At 38.9% G+C, this 24,904-nt stretch overlaps 1 protein-coding gene across 2 annotated transcripts in view; it reads right to left on the bottom strand.

Annotated features, from left to right (window-relative positions):
• The window catches only part of TOX (thymocyte selection associated high mobility group box), a 295,972-nt gene that overhangs the window by 31,087 nt on the left and 239,981 nt on the right, over nucleotides 1-24,904 (bottom strand). For both annotated transcript variants that reach the window (XM_040972532.1, XM_040972533.1), the window contains exons 4-5: nucleotides 17,465-17,746; nucleotides 3,451-3,681 (exon numbers count right to left, since the gene is read on the bottom strand). In XM_040972532.1, the coding sequence (XP_040828466.1) occupies nucleotides 3,451-3,681; nucleotides 17,465-17,746 (513 nt within the window). The remainder of the gene's footprint in view (nucleotides 1-3,450; nucleotides 3,682-17,464; nucleotides 17,747-24,904) is intronic.

The raw sequence follows: 24,904 nt of genomic DNA, 5'->3' as shown, positions 1-24,904 counted from the left end.
ATATGATTTTATCCTATAATACAAAACAGATCATCCCCTCCCCACAGTCATAGCTATTCCCATTAAGAGAGTACCCAAAGTAGACTCACTACAAGTTACTTATTAAATGGGAAATAGAATATAAGAGAAAAAGGAAAACATTTTATCATCACATGGGTGCAATTAGAAAAGGTTTAGATGTTTCATCATAATTGCAATATCTACATTAGGAAAGCTTCGTCTCTCTCTTGAGTGCCAAAATGTAAGAATGGGAATAATTTTCCTTCAAAACATGACAGTGGAGAAGAATTAATCTCACATTCCCTGCATCTGTAAGCATGCTACATGGCCAGACAAAAAGAATGTGGAAAAGTACCTTAATATCTTCTTTTTGTGACATTTCAAATAAAAGTCTTATTATGATAGGTTTAGTATAAAGAAACATGCTGCTTTGTATTTACGCCTTAAGGAACTACCTTTCATCATAATTCTTTTCGATTGGTAGCATAAATTAAGACATTGATTTTTTCTAATATCACTACATAAAGGAGCTAAAAACGTCTTTCAAGACCTCAATCTTAATTTTTACTTTTATCTATTTATTTTTATTTATATGGCAAAGCCAGATTTACAGAGAAAAAGAGAGACAAAGATCTTCCCTCCACTGATTCACTCCCCAAGTGGCCACAACAGCTAGAGTCAAGCTGATCTGAAGCCAGGAGCCAGCAGATTCTTCTAGGTCTCCCACGCAGGTGCAGGCTCTCAAGGCTTTGGGTCATCCTCTACCCAGGCCACAAGCAGGGAGCTGGATGGGAAGTGGAGCATCTGGGATATGAGCTGGTACCCATATGTGATCCCAGTGGTGTGTGCAAGGTGAAGACTTTAGCCACTAGGCCACCACGCTGGGCCCTCAAGACTCCGTTCTTATAAAAGCCCTGGTCTGAAATTAACTGAAAAAGTACCTAATCTCAGGGAGACAGGAAAGAGAAGTAAGATGAGTGGTAGAGCAGGTAACTAATGTGTTTCACACTAGAACTCTAGATACAGTATAAGCCAAGACAGCACAAGCAGGCTTTGGAACGAGACTCTCAAGGGGCTGAGTGTTTAAGACTGTTACCTTATGAACAAGAGTAGCTGTGTACAATCTTTAGTAAGGAAACATCACTTTCTGGGGGCTCTCACCAGAAACCTTTGATTCAAAAAGCGAAGAAGGGGATGGCATTGTGGCATAGTGGGTAACATCACCACCTGCAATGCCAGCATCCCATACCGGTACTGGTTCATAGCCCCCAGTTGCTCCACTTCTGATCCAGGCCCTTGCTAATGAGCTGGGAGTGGCAGCAGAGATGTGCAAGTGTCCTGGCTCCTGCCACCCATTTGGGATGAAGCTCCTTGATTCAGCCCTGGCTCTTGCAGTCATCAGGGCAGTGAGCCAGGGGATGCAGAATCTTCCTCTTCATTTATCTTTCAAATAGATACATAAACCTTTCTTTAAAAGCAAAGGAATGTATGGGATTGAAGATAGGTATATATCTAAGCACACAGAGGATTTGTTGGAGAAGAGATATATATGGTTGGAAACCATACCTCAGCTTTGGGAATGTGAGAACAATCTAAATTGAGTTTGGACAGAAGACAGCGCTGAAATCCTGAAACAACTCTACTAGGTTTCAGTTCAAATCACAAAACGCAGTGTTAGTAATCATCCTAACAGGAAAACACATTTTAATTGAGTGCACAGAGAAATTTCAGTGATGTGTTTCCTGTCCTTGAAGATGACTCTTGCAATACAGTGCTCCATATGGTAGTCCTATGCTTTCCCATGAAGGCATTTCTGCAGGCTGGCATTCATGAAAATGAATAAAATATGTAGAGATAGTATCAGATTGGAGAAGGCAACAGTGACTCAGAAAAGGGAGTTTGGAGGGAACTGAGGAAGGAGGAAGAGTTCTGTTTTCTTAGCAACTGGTCTAATCACTGCAACCATCATTGATTTCATAGACAAGAGTTCTAAGTTGAATAACGGATTGTAGTCACAGTGATTCTATGATTACTCACAGTTTATCTGAGAAAAGATTCAACACAAATGGAGCAGGTTTATGTCTTTGCTGTATCTCCAATACCTGTGACTGTGCTTAGCACACAAACACATTCAAAAAGTATTTGCCAAACAAGCTAAATTGATCTGGTTCCATTTTATAACTTGAAGTTTTAAAATCATTTTTCTATACATCTGTAAGTATTGAGTAGAACATGTAAGATAAATAGTGCGAAAGTGAAAACACTAAAAATTATAGATGTTAAGGTATAGTCCTTCAAGGGTTATGAACAGGCTTGTCATGTTCTCATTTCATTGTTTTCTTTAGCTGATAAAGAGTAGAAAATGTCCTACAGTAGTTAAAGGTGTAGCTACATCATTATGTCAAGACTTTGGATATATTAATGGATTAATTTTATTTACTTAAGAGACAGGGAGATAAAAGGGATACAGAACTCCTATCCACCCCAAATATCTGCACTGGCCAGGGCCAGGTTGAAGCCAACAACCTGGAACTCACTCGAATTCTCCTACATAGGTGGCAGGGACACAGATACATAAGCTTCTATCTGCTGCATTGCAGAGTGAATATTAGTAAGAATGTGGAAGAGGGAGAGAGCCAGGACTCAAACCTGGACACTTGACATGGAGCATAATTGTCTTAAACAGCATCATAAATGAGGGCTACAGCCTGTTTTTCAATAGTTTATTTTAATGTTAATAGTTGATTACTTTTTTCTTTGTGATGACATTATAGATGATGACAGCACGTAGGCCTGGGGTTAAGTGTTGCTTCTCTCTTCATGCTGGTTACACCCACTTCAGAACTCTCACCTTCCCTCTGTGATTCTCCATCCTGAAACCTCCTGGGCTATTTATGCTATGACTGAGTTGTCTCACATAGCTATTTTTCAGCCTGGTCCTCGGTCATACCATGACAACCCGCAAGAGACGACCAGGCATCTGGTCCCATTTAGCACAGCTTCCAAATATGGTCTAAATATATATGGGGAATTGAATAACATACCCTGACGGTATAATGGAATGGCTAAGGTTAGAAACCCTTCAATCTGACATTCATTTAGCAAATAGCGAAAAGGGTCTTGATGACAAAAGGGTAAACAATAAGTGTCGAAGAGAGGTGTGGACAGATTTGAAAATACTGCTAAGAATTTCTTATGATCACATTGGCAGCATTAAGGAATGATGCAATCCTGGCTACGATATGTAAAAGTCCTTCCAAAAGTAACTAGACTATATAAACTTTGAAACAGAGAAACTAACAGGCTATTCACAAAGGCGCATAAAGGAATATGAAATGATATGACCAGCGCTGAAGCCTGGTTCTGATCAAAGAATTCACTAGAAACCCCTAGAAGTTATTTCTTTCTGTTCAGATACTGTCTTGAATCATGTTGCTTCGACTCCCTTACCTGTTTTTGCTCTTCTCCTAAACCATCCCACATGGAAGCCACGATTTTTGAGACTTCACCAAAGGTGGCATTTGGATTTTGGCCCTTGATGGCGGCCTGAGTGTCACGAAAGAATAACGCATAGGCAGACACAGGCTTTTGGGGCTCATTGGGGTCCTTCTTCTTCTTCTTTTTGGGAGTTTTTGGCTTTTTCCCCATATCAGAGGCAGGCCGCTTCTCTCCTCCATTGATCTGAAATAAAGATTAAAATGGGGTTACAGAGGAAGAAAATTTGCAGTAAAATCATACTATTTTCCTTGGAGACTTACACACACACTCAACATTCCTGCATTGGACAAACACAGACATTCCATAGGAACACTTGCGTTAGTTTTCAAATGAAACATTCTATTTCATGTGGTCACCATATTCACCATACCTTAACCTGAATTTTAACAGTTTTAGAAGATTTGTTCTGGTAGGTGTTTGGATTAGTGTTTAGGATGTTGGTTAGCATGCCTGCATCCTACGTGGGAGAGCCTGGCTTTGATTTTCAGCTTTGGCTCTTGATTCCATCTTCCTGCTAACGTACACATCTCTTAAAGCAGTAGGTGATGGCTCAGCTACTTTGTTCTTTGCCTCCCACACGGAAAATCTGTATTAAGTTCCCAGCTCCTGCCTTTGGCTTGGTACAGTCCGGGCTGCTGCAAGTGTGGAGAGTGAACTAGCAGATGGCAGTTCTGTCTTTCTGTATCTCTCAGCTTCTCAGACAATTTCTTGTTGCCTTTTTTCAAAATTAAAGATTTATTTTTTTATTCAAAAGGCGAAACATGGGGAGATGAGCAGAAATAGAGAGAGATCTTCCAACTGTTAGCTCACTTCCCAAAATGGCTACAACAACTTGGGGTAGGACAGAGTGAAGCTAGGAACTAGGAGCTTGTTCTGGGTCTGCCACATGGGAGTAGGGGCCCAAACACTTGGGCATTCCTCTGTTATCATCCCAGGCCATCAGTAAGAATCTGAAATTTTAGTGGGGCAATCAAGATTGAAACAGGGACTGAAATGGAATACTGGCACTGCAGGCAGAGGCTTAACAGGCTACATCACGGAGCCTGCCTTTTTAACTCTTTTAATTTTTTAATAAAAAAATTTAGTTATTTTTATTGGAAATGAAGATTTACAGAGAGAAGGAGAGACAGAGAGAAAGATCTTCCATCCACTGGTTCATTCCCCAAGAGGCTGCAAGCAGGAGCTAGTAGATTCTTCTGGGTTTTCCATGCTGGAGCAGGGTCCCAAGGCTTTGGATCACCCTCTACTGCTTTCCCAGGCCACAAGCAGGGAGCAGGAAGGGAAGTGGAGCAGCCGGTATACGAACTGGCACCCATGTGGGATCCCAAACACATGCAAGGTGATGACATTATTCATGAGGCTACTGCACTGGGCCCATTTGTCAGGAGCAGTGCACTATAGCCACACTGAAGCCATTTTGAATATAGAACTATGGGCCAGTGGAAAATCCCTCGCTTGGCTAGATGCTTGGGAAAGAAGTTATGAAACTAATCACACGCTTAGCTTCAATTGTTTCTAGCAACTGTTTTAGAATGTGATTTATGCTGTACCTGCCGACATCTTGTTACTGATTACCTATGCTATTGTTGATATGCTGATTACTATTGTGGATATGGTAGCTGCTCAAGAACAATTGGTCTGGAGACCATGGCTTGCGTCCTAGCAGCTTCTCCTTTCCTCCCTGAGCCTTAGTTACTGAAGAATATAAAAACCCTCAACTAAAATCAATAAACTGACAGCTTGATCAGACATCCTGTCTTGCTGTCCATTCTTCGTGTCTCTTGTCCCCCAATCTCTCCTAGGTGGTTGCGACCCCCGTTGACTGTCCTGCTGGACAGGACACCCATTATTTCCTATTTCTTACATTATAACTATGTTGGCATCAGATTTCTTTTACAGCAGCCCTAGTGGATGGACAACCTCATCCAGCTTGTTTTCTTATGGGTAGTTAATTCTTGTCTTGCTAATCATGGCTTTAAAACCACAGGGCAATTTGTCAAGTAAATAAAGCTGACTGGATATTTACTTTGTATTTGGGTCTCTGAAAAGCTGTCGGGGAAAATGTAGTAATACATATGGTTTAGAAAAGGCAATGTCTAGATGCTAGATCAGTGCTGTCCAGTGGATTTTTTCTAATGATGCAAAATGTCTACTACATTCTACATTATTCTGTATGGTAGTCAACAACAGTATGGAGATGGTATGACATGTATTAAATGGAGTAAGGGGCTAAATTTTGAAACTTCCTTGAAATTTAAATAGCTACATATAAACAATGGCTACCTGATTGGAGTGTGTCCTCCAGTCAATCAGATTCTAGAGATTTCTAAAATACGTTTTACTCAGTAAAGGCGCTTAAAATAGATTCCATGTTCTCCGGCTATGATAGTTTAGATATTTAACTTCTTTGTTGCACAGCTATTTGGAGAGGGCTCCATCTGCTGGTTCACTCCTCAGATGCCTGCAACAAGGGAGCATGCAAACTGAAAACTCAAGGCATGTCGCTCCTCTGAGAGACAGGGATCTATCGCTGCCGCTACCATGGTCTGCACTGTCAAGAAAAAAGAGCCAGGAACCTGGGCTGAGTACTGAATCTAGGCATTCCAATATGCAGTGGGAGCATCCTAAGTGACACCCTAGCCACAAGGCTGAATGCTCATTCCTGGATAATTTTAGTCATTATTCTGATGTCTAGGAATAATGTATGCCTGCATTTTACCTTTGTTACTAACTAGATGTGTGCTCTCACTTCATCCACTTCTATAAAATGAATGATTTGGGCTCAGATTTATGTCCAGTCTAAAATTACACGAAGCTATACAAATACAAAGTTCCTCTCTATCTGAACGATTGTCTTCCCTCGTGCCTCTCCCACCTACATAAACTCCCACATGCACTGCTGCCTGGTGGAGTTGCTTCCATCCTATAGGCTCTGCACCCTCACCTTCTGTTGTGGTGACAGTGGTTGCTTTTGCCTCTCTGCAGATACGATGTAATGCATATCTGATTCAGATCAATTGCTGGTAGCTTATTTGTGTAAAATAACTGCCAACACTGGAGAGGAAGCACCAGCCACTGAGAAGGCTTTTGATATGGTATCAGATGATGAAGCTTCTTGCCCTCCTTTCACTATTTTTAGCTGTGTTATCTGGGTTGCACTAATTTCCCTGGGTCTTAGTTTCCTCTACTATAAACCAGCCATGGCACCATTTTATGATTACTGAAATGGAATATGTTTACACATAAAAGGCTATTAAATATTAACTATTACATGGTTTAAACTTTTAGAATAATTCATTGAATAAATGCAAGGAGCCTAGTGTATGACCCCCTAGATTCACTTTGAGAACCATACCCCAATAGCACATGATGTAGGAAAGAACCTAAGTGAATGCTTTAGCTTTGTTTGTACCAAAAGAGATGAGAAAGTTTGTGACTCTCAAACTGTCTACAGAAGCAGTTCAAAGCACCTCATAAGGAAAGGATGTTCTGAACCAAGTTAGCATGCTAAATGGTGCACTTGCTAGGCAATTCTCTAGGAAGGAACTGAGAAGTAGTCCTGTGAAACTTTGGGCCACTGTACAAATTTGGCAGAGGACTGGCTTGCAGGCCTGACACTGGGAAAACTAATGTGACAGCTGGCACTAAACATGAAACAGGCATCACTTAGCATGGTGATTCCTGGCATGGCTGCACATTGCAACAATCTGGAAAGTTTTTAAAAATATTTCTTTATTTACTTGAAGATTTATTTATTTTTGTTGGAAAGACAGATTAACAAAGTAGAAGAGACAGAGAGGAAGATCTTCCATCTGCTAGTTCACTCTCCAAATGGCGACAGTAGCTATAGCTGAATCAATCAAAAGCCAGGAGCCAGAGAGAGAGAGAAAGAGAGAGAGAGAGAGAGAGAGAGAGAGAGAGAGAGAGAGAGAGATCTTCCATCTGTTGGTTCACTCACTTTCCAAATGGCTGCCACATTCATGACCAAGCCACACGAAAGCCAGAATCCAGGAGTTTCATCTGAGTCACTTACATGGTGACAGGAGCCCAAGCACCTGGGTCAGCTTCTACTACTTTTCTAGAGACATCTGCATGGAGCTGGACTAGACATGGAACAGCCAAGATTTGAATCAGCTTCCATATGGGATGGTGACACTTTGAAAGATTTATTACCCTGATGTCTAGGCCTTATTTGACAAGGGTTATTAAATCTTCCTGTGGTTGTTCCTGCTGGCTAACACAGTGTCTGTAACTCACTTCAGTGTGCTTGTCATCATTTCACTCTCCAGATGACTGCCGATGTGCACACTCCTGAGCCTGGGCACACGGTAGCCTCCTCTCTGAGATTTCTGTATTCTGTCCCACTGGTTCAATGACACTATCATGATAGGGTTTTATTCTTCTCTCTCAGGCTGTACTGTTCTTAGAACCATTTTTTTTGGTGCACTGTCAGCTTCACCTGGTCAATAATTGCAGTGAAGCTCGTTCTGTTGTGAGTCTGTACTGAGGTAATCTCATTTGGATGCAGAGTTCCTACTAGCACTTGTGTGTGGATGATGGTTAGGCTTTTGTCTCCCCTGAGTTTTGCACACACACAGAAATCATTACAGCATCTCTATTTACAGGTTTTAAAGATATCTCCATGTCCAGTGAAGCCCCTACCATTCACTCAATTTACTCTGTGAATTTTTGTTCCTAATCCATGTCAACGTGCTTTTTTGACAGTGAACTCTTGACCTTTCCCAGATGATAAGCACTAGGAAGGTAGTGTCTGAATCTGGTGTGGGAAGTTACGCCTCACAAATTTACCTACAAACGTTAGAATACTGAACAATACTCAATGAGGGAGAAGACAGATTTTATAAAAATATTTGACATGCTAAGAACTAATTTCATTGTGATATAGAATATATCTTTGTGATTTTCCTTTTTGTAGTTTTATAACTTCCAAATTGTTTATATGCAATCATTTTATATTCATAATCATATTAATTTAAAAAGAAAATAAAGAGTAATCAATCAGTTCCACAATGCAGAATATTAAAAATGGAGGGGATCAAAGGGTGAAGATTTCCCATTGCAATAGTAATGAAGGCTGGCGTCACTGTATGGTAGGGTAAGCTTCTGTCCTTGATACTGGCATCCCATATGGGTGCTCGTTCATTCCTAGCTGCTCTAATTCTGATACAGCTTCCTGCTTATAGCTTGGGGAAGCAGTGGAGGATGACCCAAGTACATGAACTCCTGGATCATCTTGGGGGACCCAGAAGTAGTTTCTGGCTTCTAGCTTCAGATCAATTCAGCTCTGGCCACTGCAGCCATTTGTGGAGTGCAACAGTGGATGGAAGATCCCTCCATCACTTTCTTCCCTGCAACTTTACCTTTTAAATAAAAGTAAAAAAAAAAAGTTAGAATAAAAGAATAATTGAGCTATAATCTCACATAATTTCCTTTTACCCAAAAAGTTACACAAAAGGCGGGGGAACAAGTATGTCATATCCGTTTATTTAAAAATAAAACATGGTTTGGATGGTATGGTTTAATCTTTTGCTCAACCTTCTTGTATAAAGGCTTGTTCAGAGTTTACAATATCTTTGCTTTTTAGGATGCAATATAATAGGAAGACATGTCCATGCCTTGATTTGATGTTTGAAGGCATACCAAAGTACTTGGGCAGTGCGATTATGAAGTGTAAGACTGCTTAACTCATGCGCACGGGGATTCCCACCTGACCTGTGAGGTCTCAGTTTTCAGTTTGCATGTTCGTTGTAAGGGATTTGTGAAGAAATGAGTTGCCATTTTAGATCTACTACAACAAACTGGGGATGTGCAAGACTTACTTTCTGTGTACTTTCAATATGTATGTGAAAACCCCATGCTCATTCCTCATGCGCAAAGCTTCCTTGGAGACATAAAAGTTGCTGTAATTTGGATTCACTTACATGCCAGTAATGGACTCTACTCCTGAAGATACCTGACTCTGAACCACAAACTATTTGGAGAGAAAACAGTGAGGAATATGATTTATTGTGGAAAATCAGCTAAATGGAATTGTAATGTGTCCTTGGATCTCAATTTTGGGTATCATCTGAGCCTAAGCTTTTCTCTTGAAAGGCCTCTGTCTTCATGAGACAGATGAAAGCTTATACTTCCATTTCTCAACTTTCACATAAATCCTAGATACTAAATTCTAGAGCAGCACTGTCTCATAGAACTTTCTGGGATCACAGAAATGTTCTTGGCACTGTGCAAAAGGGCAACCATTAGCTATATGTGGCTATAGATTATCTGTATTATGGTTAAGGGCAACTGAAGAATTGAATTTCTAAAATTTGATTTTAATTAGTTAAATCTGAATATAAAAAATCATGCATGATTAGTAGCTATTGTAAGGGACAGTAAAAGATTTTGGAGTTTGTACCAAAGTATGGTATTTCTGAAGTTGTCAGGGTTCTAAGGCCGGTGAATTAAATTTCATTCCAGCATCATGACCTTTAGTGTATGATGTGGTTTAGAAGAACAATATTATACACATGTAAAAAGATAAACTCCCCACAATGACAAACATAATGAAAGAATGGAGGAGCTGCCACCCATCGCTTTGCCCTTCCCAGAAGCGATACAATGCCTTTGATTCAGTAGATCATCACACATTTCTACTCTGCTGTTCTGCAGCACTGGGCCAGGCAAAGCCCATCTGAAATGCATGTAAATGCTTCAGGAAAAGCACAGCTACTGGGAACATGGCTGTGTGGGAGTCAGGAATATAGCACTGATTATCTACAACTTACTTCACATTGAATTAAAGCACTAGTGAGTAAATACAAGCACAAACACATGAATAATCGCAACTCATAAATAAACTTCACACACATGCTTCACACAAATGCCTTTGCATCTTGTAACTTTGCTGGAGACATAGATTTGTTTCTGGGATCCCTAGAGAAGTCCACAGGGATCCAGTGATTCACCTCATGGCATACTTCCCTGTTTACTTATAGGGATGGACTTTATCACAAGAAAATAATAACGTTTTGTTTTCAAAAAAGCAGGTACCAGGGTTGCTTAGATGATACTTCTCAAGAATCCAGAGTACACACGTTGAAGATTATGAAAAAACATTGGTAGCGAAACACCCCAGGAGAAGTCAGAAACGTCTATAAGCATATTTAAAATAAACTGCTGCGGTCCCACAGCCTTTAATGGAGCTGGGAGAGCTGTTTAATGCACAGTATCTTGCAGTAATCGCTGTAGTTTAAAATAGATTTTAATCAAGCGCCATCTGCATAATAGGCTGAACAAACAACATGGAACTCCACTTATAACTCTTATCATATAAAGTAAATATTATAAAATCTTCACCATGGAAACAGGGCATAGCACAGCACTTTTGGTGATGGCACTGTTTCTGTAAGTGAAAAATTTTGCTACTTCACTTCATTCCCTTTTCTTTCTAAACCATGTCATCCAAAATCCCCTTATGAGAATAAATTCAAGTATGCACGGAAAGTAAGTCATCTAGTTACTGTGAAATCAGCACGGCTGTAATATTTCTTTCATTTTACAACTGGGCTTATTACTATCATTAATAATAACAGGACAGTCAGTGACTCAAAAAAATCAACAGTAGAGAAACGCCTAAGAAATGCTTTACTTCCGAAGTGACTCACAAGTATGGGCCGCTGTATCAGTATCAGAGTTTGTAAAGCAAATTCCTTTTTACGGATCGTTGATTCAGCCAAACATAGCTGACTATGATTGTTGGTATGAGGAAAGGTTGCAGTTGTTATTCGTTTTGTTGGAACTATGCCATTTGATCTTTAAAGTTGCCTGTGCAGGGCATGTTTCCCTCTCATTCTTTGAGATTATGAGTTCCTTTGCTTTGTAAAGAACGCAAGTTGCTAAGGAAGGACCTAGCTACAGAAAATGCCAAGTGCTATTTTCCATTTTATTTTTATTCCAACGTGTATGAAAGAAAGAGTATGGATCTTCTACTTACAGGTTCAGTGCTCAAATAGCTGCAATAGTCAGGTCTGTGGCAGACTGAATCCAGGAGCCAAGGACGCATTCTGGGTTTCCCACATGGGTAGACTTGGGGCCCAAGTACTTGGGATGTCTTTTGCTGCCTTGCTGGGTACATTATAAAGAATTCTGGATTTGGAGCCATGGTAATGGGATGCTGACACTACATGCAGTGGCTCAGCACGCTGCACCACAACACGAACCACTGAAGTATTTACTAAAGGTTTCACATACATTTTATCACATAAAATGTTAAAGAGTCGCCTACTAAATACAGTTCAATGCGGAAAATACTGGAATTTCAAGACTCCAGTTTTAATATTCTAACCCATAGATGGGTAAAGAGATATAACATTTACTTTTAACACTTTTTCTTCACACTTAGTACATATGGAAATCTATTTATCATTTTTGTTTTATTCCAAGATTTGTTTTTCATTTCAAAGAGCAGTAAATATGTACATTTTCTCCGAAGGCTTGTTTAACTGCTGCTCTGGTGACTCATTCTATTTGCTCTCAGAAAAAGACTTTCTGTTTAGCAGGGCACAGCAAACGGATGGATGGACTAGAGTTACTAAGAAATTCATAATGGTAAAAATCTCAGTGAATGCAGGAACCAGAGATACAAGCAGAGTACCTAGGCTGTCTTTCACATTGAAGACAGTTGTTGAAACTGCTGTGACATCCAGTTAAAGATGCAGGACACAGAAAACAAACAGCACGCCTCCCAGTGCCAGAACAGTTAGTAAGTTTTCCTGTTGATGTCAGGATGTATGAGGATTACATTCTCAAGTCATGGATTGAGTAAAACAATTTATTTTGCATATGCCCAGGGGTGTGTGTGTGTGTGTGTGTGTGTGTGTTTGGATATGGATTCCTTGTGACAATTCACAAACACCAGCATTTGCATCTCTGAATGGATTTTCTAGCACTACATAGATGATCTTGAAGATTTCAAGTCAAGTGTGTTTGGATTGTAATGAAACACAATCCATTTCTAGAAAAGATCTAAAAAATTATCCAACGTTTTAGTAAATATCTGTTTTTACACAAAAAGAAACAAAAGCAAAATGAAAGTTTCTATTAAATCTACAAAATAAGGTACCAAAAGTTTTCTTGTATGGGAGTTGGCAAAAAAATGTATTGAATAATTATGTTTTGTTTGCCTAAAGGAATAAAAGAAATTAAATATATGGGTAAGAAATAAGCAAATAAGAAAATCCGGATGTAAAAAAGAATACAATGAAACAAACTATTTGAAATTAAAATCTCAATTGATCATTTTGATTGTCATAATAGATACAGCTGAAAAGAGAATTAAAAGGTGGAAAACTGATATAAGTTGAATAATGAGAAATGTAATACAGAGGGAAAAATGCAAAGAAACATTGTGGAGCATAGGTCAAGAAGGTTTACACTGATCTTACAGTGCCAGAGTGAGCTGGGAGCAGGAATGCAATAAGGGCAAGACCAGGAAAAACAACGGCTGAAACATTTCAGGGATTTTGGAAGAAATCCACACACATCATATTGAAGCTGCAGGAGACCAGAAGATCATAAAACACTTCTGGGGGCAAAGAGCTATGACTTAAAAGAAAGGCAGGAAGGCAGCAATGATCTTAAAAACAGAATTAGCAAGCCGGAGTCAACTGGATAAAAGATTCCAAATGCTAACAGAGGAAAAGCGCTCATCTGGAATTCTATACCCAGCAAAAGCATTTAGTGGGGTAATCATGTTCCCAGGAAATCTTGAAGAAACATTTTAAAGACACAAAAAAGTGAAGTGGAAAAAAATACTTACATGAATAAATCTAGTGGAAAAACTGAATAAAATCATAGATATTGATGCTTAATCAATTATATTAAATAATTCAGTTAGCAAGTAAGATTTGGAACAGCAATAAATGGGAAGGCAAGTTCAAATAAGAAATAATCTAAGAATGAGGAAGAAGACACTGAAAAGTTTTTTACATTTATGTGGTTGTGTGCCAGAGATAATCACTATAAGAAGTAACAACTATTTTATCTTAAATGGGAAGTAATAAGATGAGAAAAATAAGATCAAACTTAAAGAAGCTGGGAAACATAGAACATTTGTGTGACAAATGTAACCCAAATATTTCAGTGCTATATTAAAGTAAATGCAACGGATGCTTTGTTTAAGGGATCTGAGATAGATGTTTGGCGCACTGGCCAGTTGTAAGGCCTGGGCTCCAATTCTGACTCCACTTTCCATTCAAGTGTTCTACTACTCAGATTATTGAAGGTATTAGTTTAAGTAGTTGGGTCCCTGCCAGTCATACGGAAAACCTACATTTAGTTCCTAGCTCCTAGCTTTGGCCGGGATAACCATGGATATTGTTAGCATTTGGGGAGTGAGCCTATGTGTCTCTCCCCTTCTCAAATAAATAAAAACAAACACATACATAATGGAAGTAGAACATCATTTGGTTACATGACATCTGTAAGATGAAAATATAAAAGAATACTTTCCACCAAAAAACTGAAATAAAAAATAATGAAAATTATATGTTATGATTTTTTTAAACTGCACTTTTTCTACAAAGAGAAAAGTGTGCCAAAAACATCTTTGTAATGCCAGATACTTTAAAGTGTCTTAAAGTGTTTGCTAAGTTACAAGTACTGGATTACAAGCCTATAACCACAAGCTGAGTTTGTATTTCTTTGATGCTTTACTGCATGCCTTTTTATGACTTAAGGTTGTCAACATAGCTTTGGAGAAATCAAATCCATGGTTAGGGTTTATGAGGTGATAATTAATTTTACTGTTGTATTTACAATATTTTTCTCTGTCAAATAGAATTATTTCATTTAATTGTTCAATCAGATAAACTGGAATCAATATGTAATTGCTTAAAGAGTACAAGAGCGAAGATTTAGAAGCTGCTTTATCTTGTGTGGAACTCAATACTCCTTTGAAATTTACTTGCAGAAAATGATTTAAATTATATTTTTGACTTAATGCTCTTCCACGTTTACCTGAAACTGCTGAAACACAGCATTTCACATAAATTCTACTGACACATAAAGGGAAACATTCCAATGTAACCCTCCAATCTGATGAAAAATACTTGAGTGCTTTCACCAGAAGATTTTACTAGGCATTTAACAAGCATTAGGTGAATACTGGGCAGGAAGAAATTGCACAGGACAGAAGGTGAAAATACTATGTTCTAAGAATGGGAAGGTACATCCTCTTGAGATGAACTTGTGAATATTTGGACAAAAATAGAGGTTAGCAGGTGTATGCTTGAGCAATCCTTCCTATAGTTTCACAAAGTAACAGTTCAAGAATGTCACTCTAGAACATGAATTATCCTGCACAATCATTAATAAAGAACTCCAAATCACTTTGAGGTATGAATCTCAAGTGACTGAATGAGACATTCATAGTAAAGTTTCATTCCTGTATGGAAGCCTATAACACATAAATTTATATTACTGGAAACTGATAAAATAAGGACCTATTGGGATTGATAAGCAAACGTTAATTCTTTGAATTTCAGGTTTTTATTCACTTTTCTAGCAGAAGTTTAAGAGTGTGGATCATGTTATGGTAATTAAAATTGGTCCTATATCAAATGTACTGCCAGATGATGCAAGTGATTTTGCACTTAATTTCCTTAAATGGCAGTAAGGAATATTGATAAAGAATCCAGATGCACCAATGGAATTTTTTCCCCATTTTTATCCATGTACAGTCCAACATCTAGATCACTGGCCACAAGTTAATCCTTGGTGTTCATGTTTATGTCCAGGTGACTTACTGACTGTTATGTGCTATTAAAATAATCCATACTTTCTGAAGAACATTATTTTGCCTCTCTAAATTATTAGCAAAATGCTAGGGTTTTACTAACTTGACTAATTATTTATGTATTGTTAACTAGTTTCCTTCTGGCCTCTCCCCTACTCAATGACAATAGGGAATCTAGTCCGGTTAGTGGGTGGAGGGGATTCACATGTGTCACTGTGTTTGTGCAACCGTTCTGGAGTTCGTGTCTGTGTTTTACTTCATCATATACAGTGGGAAAGCAGACTTAGAAATGTTTGTGAGGAAGGGAAAAGTTTATCCTCACAGAATCCCAGGATGGGAAAGGCAGTCCAAGGCTACCAAGAGAAGCAGCCAGAGTAGTCAGGAGACAGAAGAGGGCGAGTCAGAGTATGACTCAGCACCAGTGTGGGTGATTTTATGGGAAGGACTGAATGAGGCGTATTAGGACTGTAAAGTTTACACAATCGCAGAAGTGGCTTCTCGCTCCTTGTCCAATATCTGGCATCAGGGTGATGTGGGGCAGGGGCCTATGGTCTTGGTGCATGAGGACTTTTTAAAGGGGATGTGTGGGAGTGTGGGCTCAGGTTTCATGATCTGTATTTCAGAGAAGGGTGGTCACAGAGGAGCTCTATGCTACATGTAGAAACAACCTAGCTTCTAGGGGCTGAGAGTAGTCTCCAGGATCAAGGTCCCAAATACCAGATCAACAAGCACCCACAAAATAGACAAGAAAATATCAAAGCAACCATCTTGTCTTTGTCATCAGGCTAAAGTAAACCTAGGTATCACTCTTTATCTGGTTCTTTAAAAATATTGTAGCTATTGGGAAGTTAGGAATACGTAGATGAGAATCTCTCAGCATTGCCGTTGGTATCATGTTGACAGGTTAATTCCTCCAAAATAATTTTTCACCAAGGCGAAAAGAAGGCAAACTGGCTTACATTAGGGAATTCTCAACAGCAATATTTCTAAAGAAAGAAATAAGAATGCACAGAAGGCTTTTAATACCTAGTATCATTTAAGTGCATTAGCACAGGACTACTGGTTGAGATGGACTTGGAAGATGCTTGACGGATGTCAAGGCAATCAGAGGTTATTTTAGTGTTCTCAGAGGAGAATGTATTTCATTTTGAGGTAATCACCTAGTTTAAAGAACTTAAATTTAATTACTCTAATACTTTAAGGAACTACTACATTCTGCAGCTAATTCTCTCATTAATGGCATTTAAGTTATAACCTCCCACCTAAATAACTGAAAAGAGTGGCTCTGCTAATGACTGACAAAGAACTGTGTTGTGCGAGACTAAGACAGGGTATGACTAATGCATCTGGGCCACTGATTCCCGGGGCATCTCACATTTCCAACCTTCGTTTTCCTCATCTTCAGTATGAAAAAGTCAGATAATATCAAGATTTTATATTTCATCATGAACTCTATTTCTCCATCCCACCCCTAGCGAGAAAGAGAGAGAGAGAGAGAGAGAGAGAGAGAGAGAGAGAGAGAGAATATGAATTCATAATGTAAGGATAGAGCCTTAAAAGCAAAAACAGGTGTTTTGCTGAGCAATTATGATAATTGCAACCCCGTATCAGTGTAGCAATGCTGGCTCTACTCCTATTTTCAGCTTCCTACTAAAACTGACTTTGGGAGACAGTGGTGATGGCTCAAGTAATTTGGCTTTTGTGAGCCACATGGGAAACCTGGAGTTCTTGGTTCCTGGCTCCAGCCTTTGCCCAGCCCTGGTGTAGCAGGTGTCTGCGGAGTAAACTTATGGGTGGGGATTCAGTCTGCCTCTGATGTAAATGGAATAAATGATTACACTGAAGCAGATAATTTTGAATGGGTGTTAAATTAAACCTGATTCTGAATGTTGAGTCCTGTAAGGCTAATTTTATTTTATTCATAACACAACCTCATATTTTGTGGGTCTGGATTTTACGTTTCATCTGTTCTGAAAGGAGCAGGGATTTTAAAATGTGCCTTCACAAGCAGGAGATTTCATACATTTCATTTGTAATCTCACGTTTTATTAATGAAGTGTTCAGTCCTCACCAATGCTCCTCATTGGGATCATCCAAACTTGTGAAAACTGCGGAATTCTTAAGATGTCACAACGCCTTTCAGTCCTAAGAACAACTTAGCCATACCTTAGAGGCATCATCGCCTTCATCTTCATGCACCGAACTGGATGGTGAGGGAGTTGCAGACTTGCTTCCAGGTGGTGAGGGTGAGTTGTGGGGAACACTGCTTCCTCCCATGTTCAGACCAAGCTGTGCACTTAGCTGTGATTGATTGATGGTGGTCAGTTGGCTGGGTGGCATCATCCCCGCCTGCTGCCTGATGTCTGTGGGCTGGCCCCGGGGACGCATGGCTGCCATCTGTGGGTGGGAGTTGTACTGACTCCCTTCTGGGGTCCGGATATCTTGCATCTACAGGAAACACATATGGAACAATTTTTTAGAAACATATCCCTGGCAAATTTTTTTTTAAAAAGCAAGTTCTCTAAACTGCAGTATATCTGTTTGAGTACATATACATTTGTTTTATTTTCTGCACAGTAAAATAACCCTAACAATAAATATCACCTTAAAGGATATCAAAACAGTACCAATGATCAGAGTTGGAAAACTTAGTCAACATCACAGCTTAAGACCTGTGTTGATTGTATTTATGGTTTGTCTGTAATAAAGACATATAGACCTATATCCTGAATATTTACATATTACAGTATAATCAGAATATGTTTATGTCTACTAAGTTTGTGGGAAAGTGGAGCTAAGTTAATATTGGAGCAAATCAATTGGAAATGCCTTGGCCCAGGAACTCTCCAAAAACTTCATAGTGGCACAGTACATTCCGGTTGTAGACATTGTCTTCCTAAATCGGAGTGCCTGGTTTGAGTCCTTGTTCTCTGCCTCTGTTCCATCTTACCGTTAATGTGTACTTGGGGAGGCAGTAGTTCATGGTCAACTGCATGGGTCGATGTTAACCATGTGGGAAGCCTGAACTGAGTTCTAGGCTCTTGGTTTTACCTTGATATAGTCCTTCTTGGCTGTCATGTGTATTCAAAGAATGAATTAGTGAATGGAAGATTTCTTTGTCTGCCTGTCTGTTTCTCTGTCTATTCCTGTGTCTTTCAAATAAAATGAAAATCAATAATAAAACATTATTGATTGACAGTAATAAAAATTTTAAAAACATGTTCATTGGAACATGTGTACTATGAAAAACCTACATAGGAATTTCAAATATTTTTAGTACCAAAACTAACTATACTTTAATCAAAAATTTCCAGAAATTTTCTGAAGCCCCATTGAATCTGATGTAGATTTCAAAATGTTGATGTCTATTAAAATCATATATATATACATATAAACGCTTATGTTAGTGATTCAAAAATCTACAGAAATTCATTAAATGTTATTTATTATATTTGATCATTTAATAAAGGTTCTGGGAGTTAATAAATGTACCAGTGCTCTCCACTTAATTTTTTTATAGAGTAATACTGGCTGAAATGATCTGACTCTCAGATTCAGAACATTTATAGACTGGTATTAACCAATTGATTAATTGACTATTGAAATTACTTGACTGTACAGTCAGATTTGAAAGTAAAGCTCTAAATTGCAAGGTCACCATATTAATCCGTTATACTATCTGGGTCACTGGTTTTTAGCTTTAATGAGACTCACTCTTGTAATTCAAGCAATGAATTTTGTCTCGGCAAGGATTAGAATTAAAAGCATTGGAGGATGAAGCTCTTAACATATCTAGAGGTCAAAAGTATTGTAGAAGAGAAGTCTGGTGGATTTCACTTAACATATCTGCCGCATTTTTAAACTTAAAATAATGGGGACCACTTTGTCGTGCTAATAGAAGTTCCTTTAGTCATCCAGAGGGAGACTGGGGAAATTCATGCAAAGAATGGATTCACAAAAGAGGGAGAGAGAGAAAAAAAAGCATGGAAAAAGAAGAATTGCAGGAAAGGAATAAATGGTTATAACTAAATATTGGAATGTAAACATCAAATGAATAATTTTATCTTACTCTGTTTCATAAAAATTCTTCAGCAATGATGCTTAATAATTATTTGCCTGCAAATGCTACTGTGATTTGATATGAAGTGACTTAAAATGCTTTGTGTAAAATGGAATTAAAAAACAAGTTTATTTTGGTGCAAAAAATTGAAGCCAATGCTTATCACTTTTCATGACACATTTTCTTAGACTTACTTAATTTCTAAATTTTTAGATTTATTTTTATTAGATGGATCCACAGACAGAAGTTGAGACAGAAAATTCTATCTGCTTGTTCACTCCCTAAGTGGCACCAACAGCTGGAACTTAGCCAGAACTGAGTCGATCCGAGGCCAGGATTCAGGAGCCTCCTTCGGGTCTCCCATAGGGATGCAGAGTCCCAAGGGTTTGGGCCGTCCTGGACTGCTTTCCCAAGACACAAGCAGGGAGCTGGATGGGAAGCAGAGTGTATCTCGGCACATGCAGGAGAGCACTTCAGTCACTAGGCTACTGCACTGGGCTCTTTAGAATTTTTGAAGGTCTTTCGTATGCATGGGGTTTAAATAATTTTTAAATTTAATTTATTTGCGGCTTGTGGATACTGAGACCCTCCCCCGTCCCAACCTTATAGATGCATATATATACACACACAGACAAGGCAGAAACCAGTAACCTAGAATTCCATTCTGGACTTCTACAGGGAAGGCTTTCTTATTAGTCAATTTCACCTCATTAGACCTTTCCCAACACTTGTCCTTGCCCCATCTTTAGGCTTAGTTCCTGGTATCCCAGATTTCTAGCTTTTTCTGGGGTAGCTTAGTGTTGTCCTATCTCTGCTGATTTCCTACTCCAACCTTTGTTTCAAAAATCCAAAATGTAATCCTTTAATGCTTCAAAGTAGCTAGTAATTTTCCTTATCATGAAGTCCCTCATTAAGCCATTACTATTATTTAGCAGCTTATATTTGAGTTGCAAACACCCTTAGTGACCTGAGTCTGGAAAAGAGGAAAGTGGGAGTGGGGGGGCACAGTACAAGCTTGTTGAGTCAATATATAGTTCAGCATAAATGAGCAGGTCAAGTCCATAGAACTTAAATGACTTTCTCAGACCATAAAGCGATCATTAAAACCTGCATCTCCTAATTCTGCCCAGGTACTCAAGAGCCAATTCAACATTTTACACATACACATAGACAATGCAATGATCAAACATGATAAAAAATATTTTTCTGAATGGTTTCCACCTAAATTAGTGCTTGTTTGTGTCTAGTCAGTACCCATTAATTCCACTTAATTTCTTCATAGATGTTCTTTTACAGTTGATCTTTCTTACAAAATAATCCAATTTTCATAGATATCTTTAACATTGTGCCATTGACAGAGAGCATCACAAAAAATCAGGGATAACTTGAAAGCACAATGATGTAAACTATTCTGTCTCTATTTTTAAATGATTTAATTCTTTATTTGAAAGGCAGAAGAAAGAATTTTAAATTATCTTTCCAAAAAGCATTTAACCATCCGCTATCTTAATTTCCCGTTCACACAGGTCCCATATTACCAAGCATGTATTGTTTCATAACACAGTCATTTTGAGTCTACTTTGTCTGATTCTATCAAAAACCTTGAAGTTTCAACATATGACAGCGGATGCTTCCTAACTGACTGTCATACATGCTTTTTAGCTGTATGGTCATAACTAAGACAGTTTCAAGAGCCAAGAGCAATTTCACTTTACAGCACTGATACACTGTTATCACTGTTTTGCAAACTTTTTTTTTTTTTTTTTTTTTTTTTTTTTTGGCTGCTGTTGCTCTTTTCTCCTGTTAATTTGTGTTTGGGTAGAATCTCAGTGTTTGCAAATGCACATTCCCACAATGAGACTAGAAGTAGAAGAAGGCATGGCCACAGAGGAGTAATGAAACAATTTGGGGATGGAAGGTGAAGTACTCAGAACTTTGGAGTCTCCCAAGCTTTCAGGTGCGTGGAGCACAGCTCTCTTGGATGGGATGTGCTGAGCACAGGGAGGGAGCTCAGCCCTTCGGCAGTGCATGCAGTTACTACCCACAGCCGGCCACTCCACACCCTGGTGACAACTCTGAAATGTTTTCATTTTACCATGCTTTCATAGGAAGCAGTACAGTATTAATCACTGCCTAATGGGTAATATGGGGAAAATTAAGCTGGATGGAGTCTGATTATTGAAAATAAGAATGATTAGTTAACTCATGCAGGTAAGCAAATGTTTTGATTGCTAATTTCCTTCTAGAAACATATTGATTGATGACACCTTCTTAATACCAAATACGAATCCTCAACGAGCAAAATCCCATTTCGCATTAACCCCCAATATGCGTAACTTATTATAAACACAAGTCATGTTTAACAGCGATGATTATTCTTTCTGGTTCTTCACTGATCACTCTTCCTGCTACAATTTCCTGTTAGGTTGGGTAGAACAGAAGTGACTTCACCACTCTGCTGAAGTCAAGCAGACACTCCCATCACTCTAACTTTGTCAGATCACTCTAACTTTGTCTCTACATAGAAGATCAACACCCACCATGATGTATCCCCTGCAGCTGAGATGTATAAAGGCCCAGTGCTGTGGACCCTGGATGGCCCTTTCTCTCCATATGGAGGTGGTCCCAGGCCATCTTCTACCAGAAACAAGTTCCTCAGACGTTCTCCCCTGAATAATAAAATCCTTTGCTTGAACTGAAAGCCCCTCTCACTCTCAGTTGCCTCAGAAGCTAACACTTCCCTGTCCTTCATGTTCTCCGGCAGTTCTGATCTGAGTCACCTTTCTCCCACCCCAATGGCACTTACCGTGGTCTTATCCTTGGGGGATGTTATAAATGAGAATGAAAGATGAATTCTGCAACTGCTTGCTAGACATCATCATTTGGATATGACTCGTGGTAGAAAGGTTATAACAAAATTTTCCTTCTTAAATGTTTCCCATGTGTTCAGTTTCTGTTGATGACACTTTCATCCCTTATTACCTACACTCAAAATGATTGTTATTTTTGACTCTCCTTTTTCTACCAATTTGAGTGTGTTCTGAAGACTACTCATACTCCCTTCCATTTTCATTTCCACTTCACTGATTTCAGGTTTTCATTACCTCTTCATTTGCACAGCTGCTCAAGTAAAGACTACCCGTTGACTAAGTCAGTCTTCATGTGTCATAGACTCTGAGTGGCTCCAGTTGCTTTCTACCTGACACAATCCAGACTCCTCATCTTACACGAACAGTTCTATATCGACCTCATTGCCTACAATGGCCTCAAAAACCTCATTACTCAGCCAAACTCAATTGCTATTCTTTGCTCATATCTCTCTGGATCATGCATCTTCTGTGCTCCTCTTTCATTGTCCAGTAGCCATTTTGTGAGCATATGCTCTTTAAAAACTTATAAAAGTAGGGGAAGAAACCCACTTTTTCTAGTTTTTCCAGGTCTTTTACATACTCAGCATTACAATTTCAACTGTGGTAGTTAGGCAGGGTGACTGTTTAGAAGATGCCTGCAAATTACTGGAAAAGTTAAATGATTTCAGGTCTTTTTATAAACCAAGATTGTCTCAGAAATGAAATATACTTATTTACACATGTATGTTTTTTCCCCACAACTTCATGATGCTCTTTCAATTTTCACACATCTAAACCTTAAATATATTGTGAAAACTATGTCAAAAGTCAGATCATCGCAAAGCCCCAGAACTTGCTTATTCTGATTTGTCAATGCTTTTTGTTTGTACTTCCTTTAAGGGCAGCACTTGTAATTTTGTCTCCTGTGTATGTCTTCTGAACATAACAATCTCCTTGATTAGCTCATGTCTAATGCATTTGCCAATCCCTCATGAGATCTCTTCTAGATAATTAGTATTCCAAGCATTCAATGGATATTTTCTGTGTCAGTACCTAGCTGAAAGAATGGACATAATCAGTATGTGCCAGGTCTATCCTTTTTCCTTTATCATGAAAACTTTATCTAGAATTAGAAACTGGATAAACAGATTTTAGTTATATGCTTCCCTCTGTGGCAGAAACCTTTTGTGTCCAGGCTAATGGAGGATGTTTGTATTTTCCATTGCAGCTGATGAGGCCATGATGTGAGTCAAAGTGTTGTGTGGTACTTTTCAAGACATTCCCTTGAAAGGAAGGGATTAACTTTCTTCATTCTTTTCTCATTCCTGATGGCAAAAATGTAGCAGTTGGGAAAATATCTTGGATCATGAGGTAGCAAGCGCCCTAACGATGTTGGAGACATAAAAGGAAGCAGCTGGAGGGTCTGATGACCCTGGAGCTTGCAGACCCTACTTTACTACTGAAATCTTTCTTGTGAAAGGGATGGAAATAGCCACCTTTGCAGAGTCATTGTCACTTTGGGCTTTCTGTTATATGCACTAGGGCATCATCCTAACTGATGTGGCTTAAACATTATAAGATCCATGAACAACAGGGTAACTTTCCACTTAGGAAACCAGTATCACCCTTCCCTCTCCCCCCGCCCCCCACACACAAACACATACATATATAGGAGAACCAGTTTGAATCCTGGAAACCCTGCTTCTGACCCAGCTTCCCTGATACTGCAAAAGGGAAGCATCAGATGATGGCCCAAGTACTTGAGTGTCTGCCTCCTCAGTATGGGAAACCCATATAGAATTCCTAGTTCTTAGTTTTGACCCAGTGCAACCCTTGTTATTGCAAGCAGTTGGGAAGCAAATCAATGGATGGAGGAATTCGTTCCTCATCTCTTCCTCTCTGTAGCTCTCCTTTTGAATAATGGACTAAATCTTTAAAAAATTAATTATGGGAGCCACGGTATGTCAATTAAAATAATGGAGGATTATGTTGTCAAAGCAAAGATTTCCTATGAAGTTCACTCAAATCTTTTTTCTCTACTAAGAGCAAAAGTTCCAATAAAATCATTTTGAAAATTAAAGAAAAGATGTATGTCCTCTCCCACCCTGCCTTATGACCTCAGCCTGACACAAACGTTAACTCCTGCCTCCACTGCATGCTGATTTGCAGCTGGAGAGCCAGGTTGAAATTGGCACCTAAATGGGGAACTTCAGGTACAATTTTTGAAACATATTTCTACCTGTACTTCACTCGATTTCTCTTTGAACAGAAGAAAATGCTCTTGTTGCTCATCTCAGATGATTATTAAAAAAAAATGAGTATTAGTTTGGTGTAATTAGATTGAAGAAAAAAATCCTTGGAATGGCATTTCAGTTGTATTAGTGACTAAATGGTGTTGAAATCAAATGCTTTACTGGCTTCAGAGCTGGAGACACGCGTATCTATGTTTAAAAGCATGTGTGTTTCACAATCCTTCCAGACTCTCATTGTCCCTTCAAACATCAGCAACCTTCCCATGCAACACGCCAGCCTTGAAAGCTATCATTATCTCTGCCTCTAGCAGACAATCTATATCAAAACAGTTGTACACATAAAATTCTAACGGTGCCTTGGCTTTCTCTGCTCCCATCCAGCTGTTTGAATGAAGAGCAGTTGGTGAACAGAGCGCTGGAACATGGGTAGCCCGGAGGCCTTATT

This window comes from Ochotona curzoniae, unplaced genomic scaffold, assembly GCF_017591425.1.
Source record: "Ochotona curzoniae isolate NIBS_2020 unplaced genomic scaffold, NIBS_Ocur_1.0 contig_2318, whole genome shotgun sequence".
NCBI classification, from domain to species: domain Eukaryota; kingdom Metazoa; phylum Chordata; class Mammalia; order Lagomorpha; family Ochotonidae; genus Ochotona; species Ochotona curzoniae.
The sequence above is the reverse complement of the archived record's forward strand: the minus strand, read 5'-3'. Positions and strand labels throughout refer to the sequence as shown.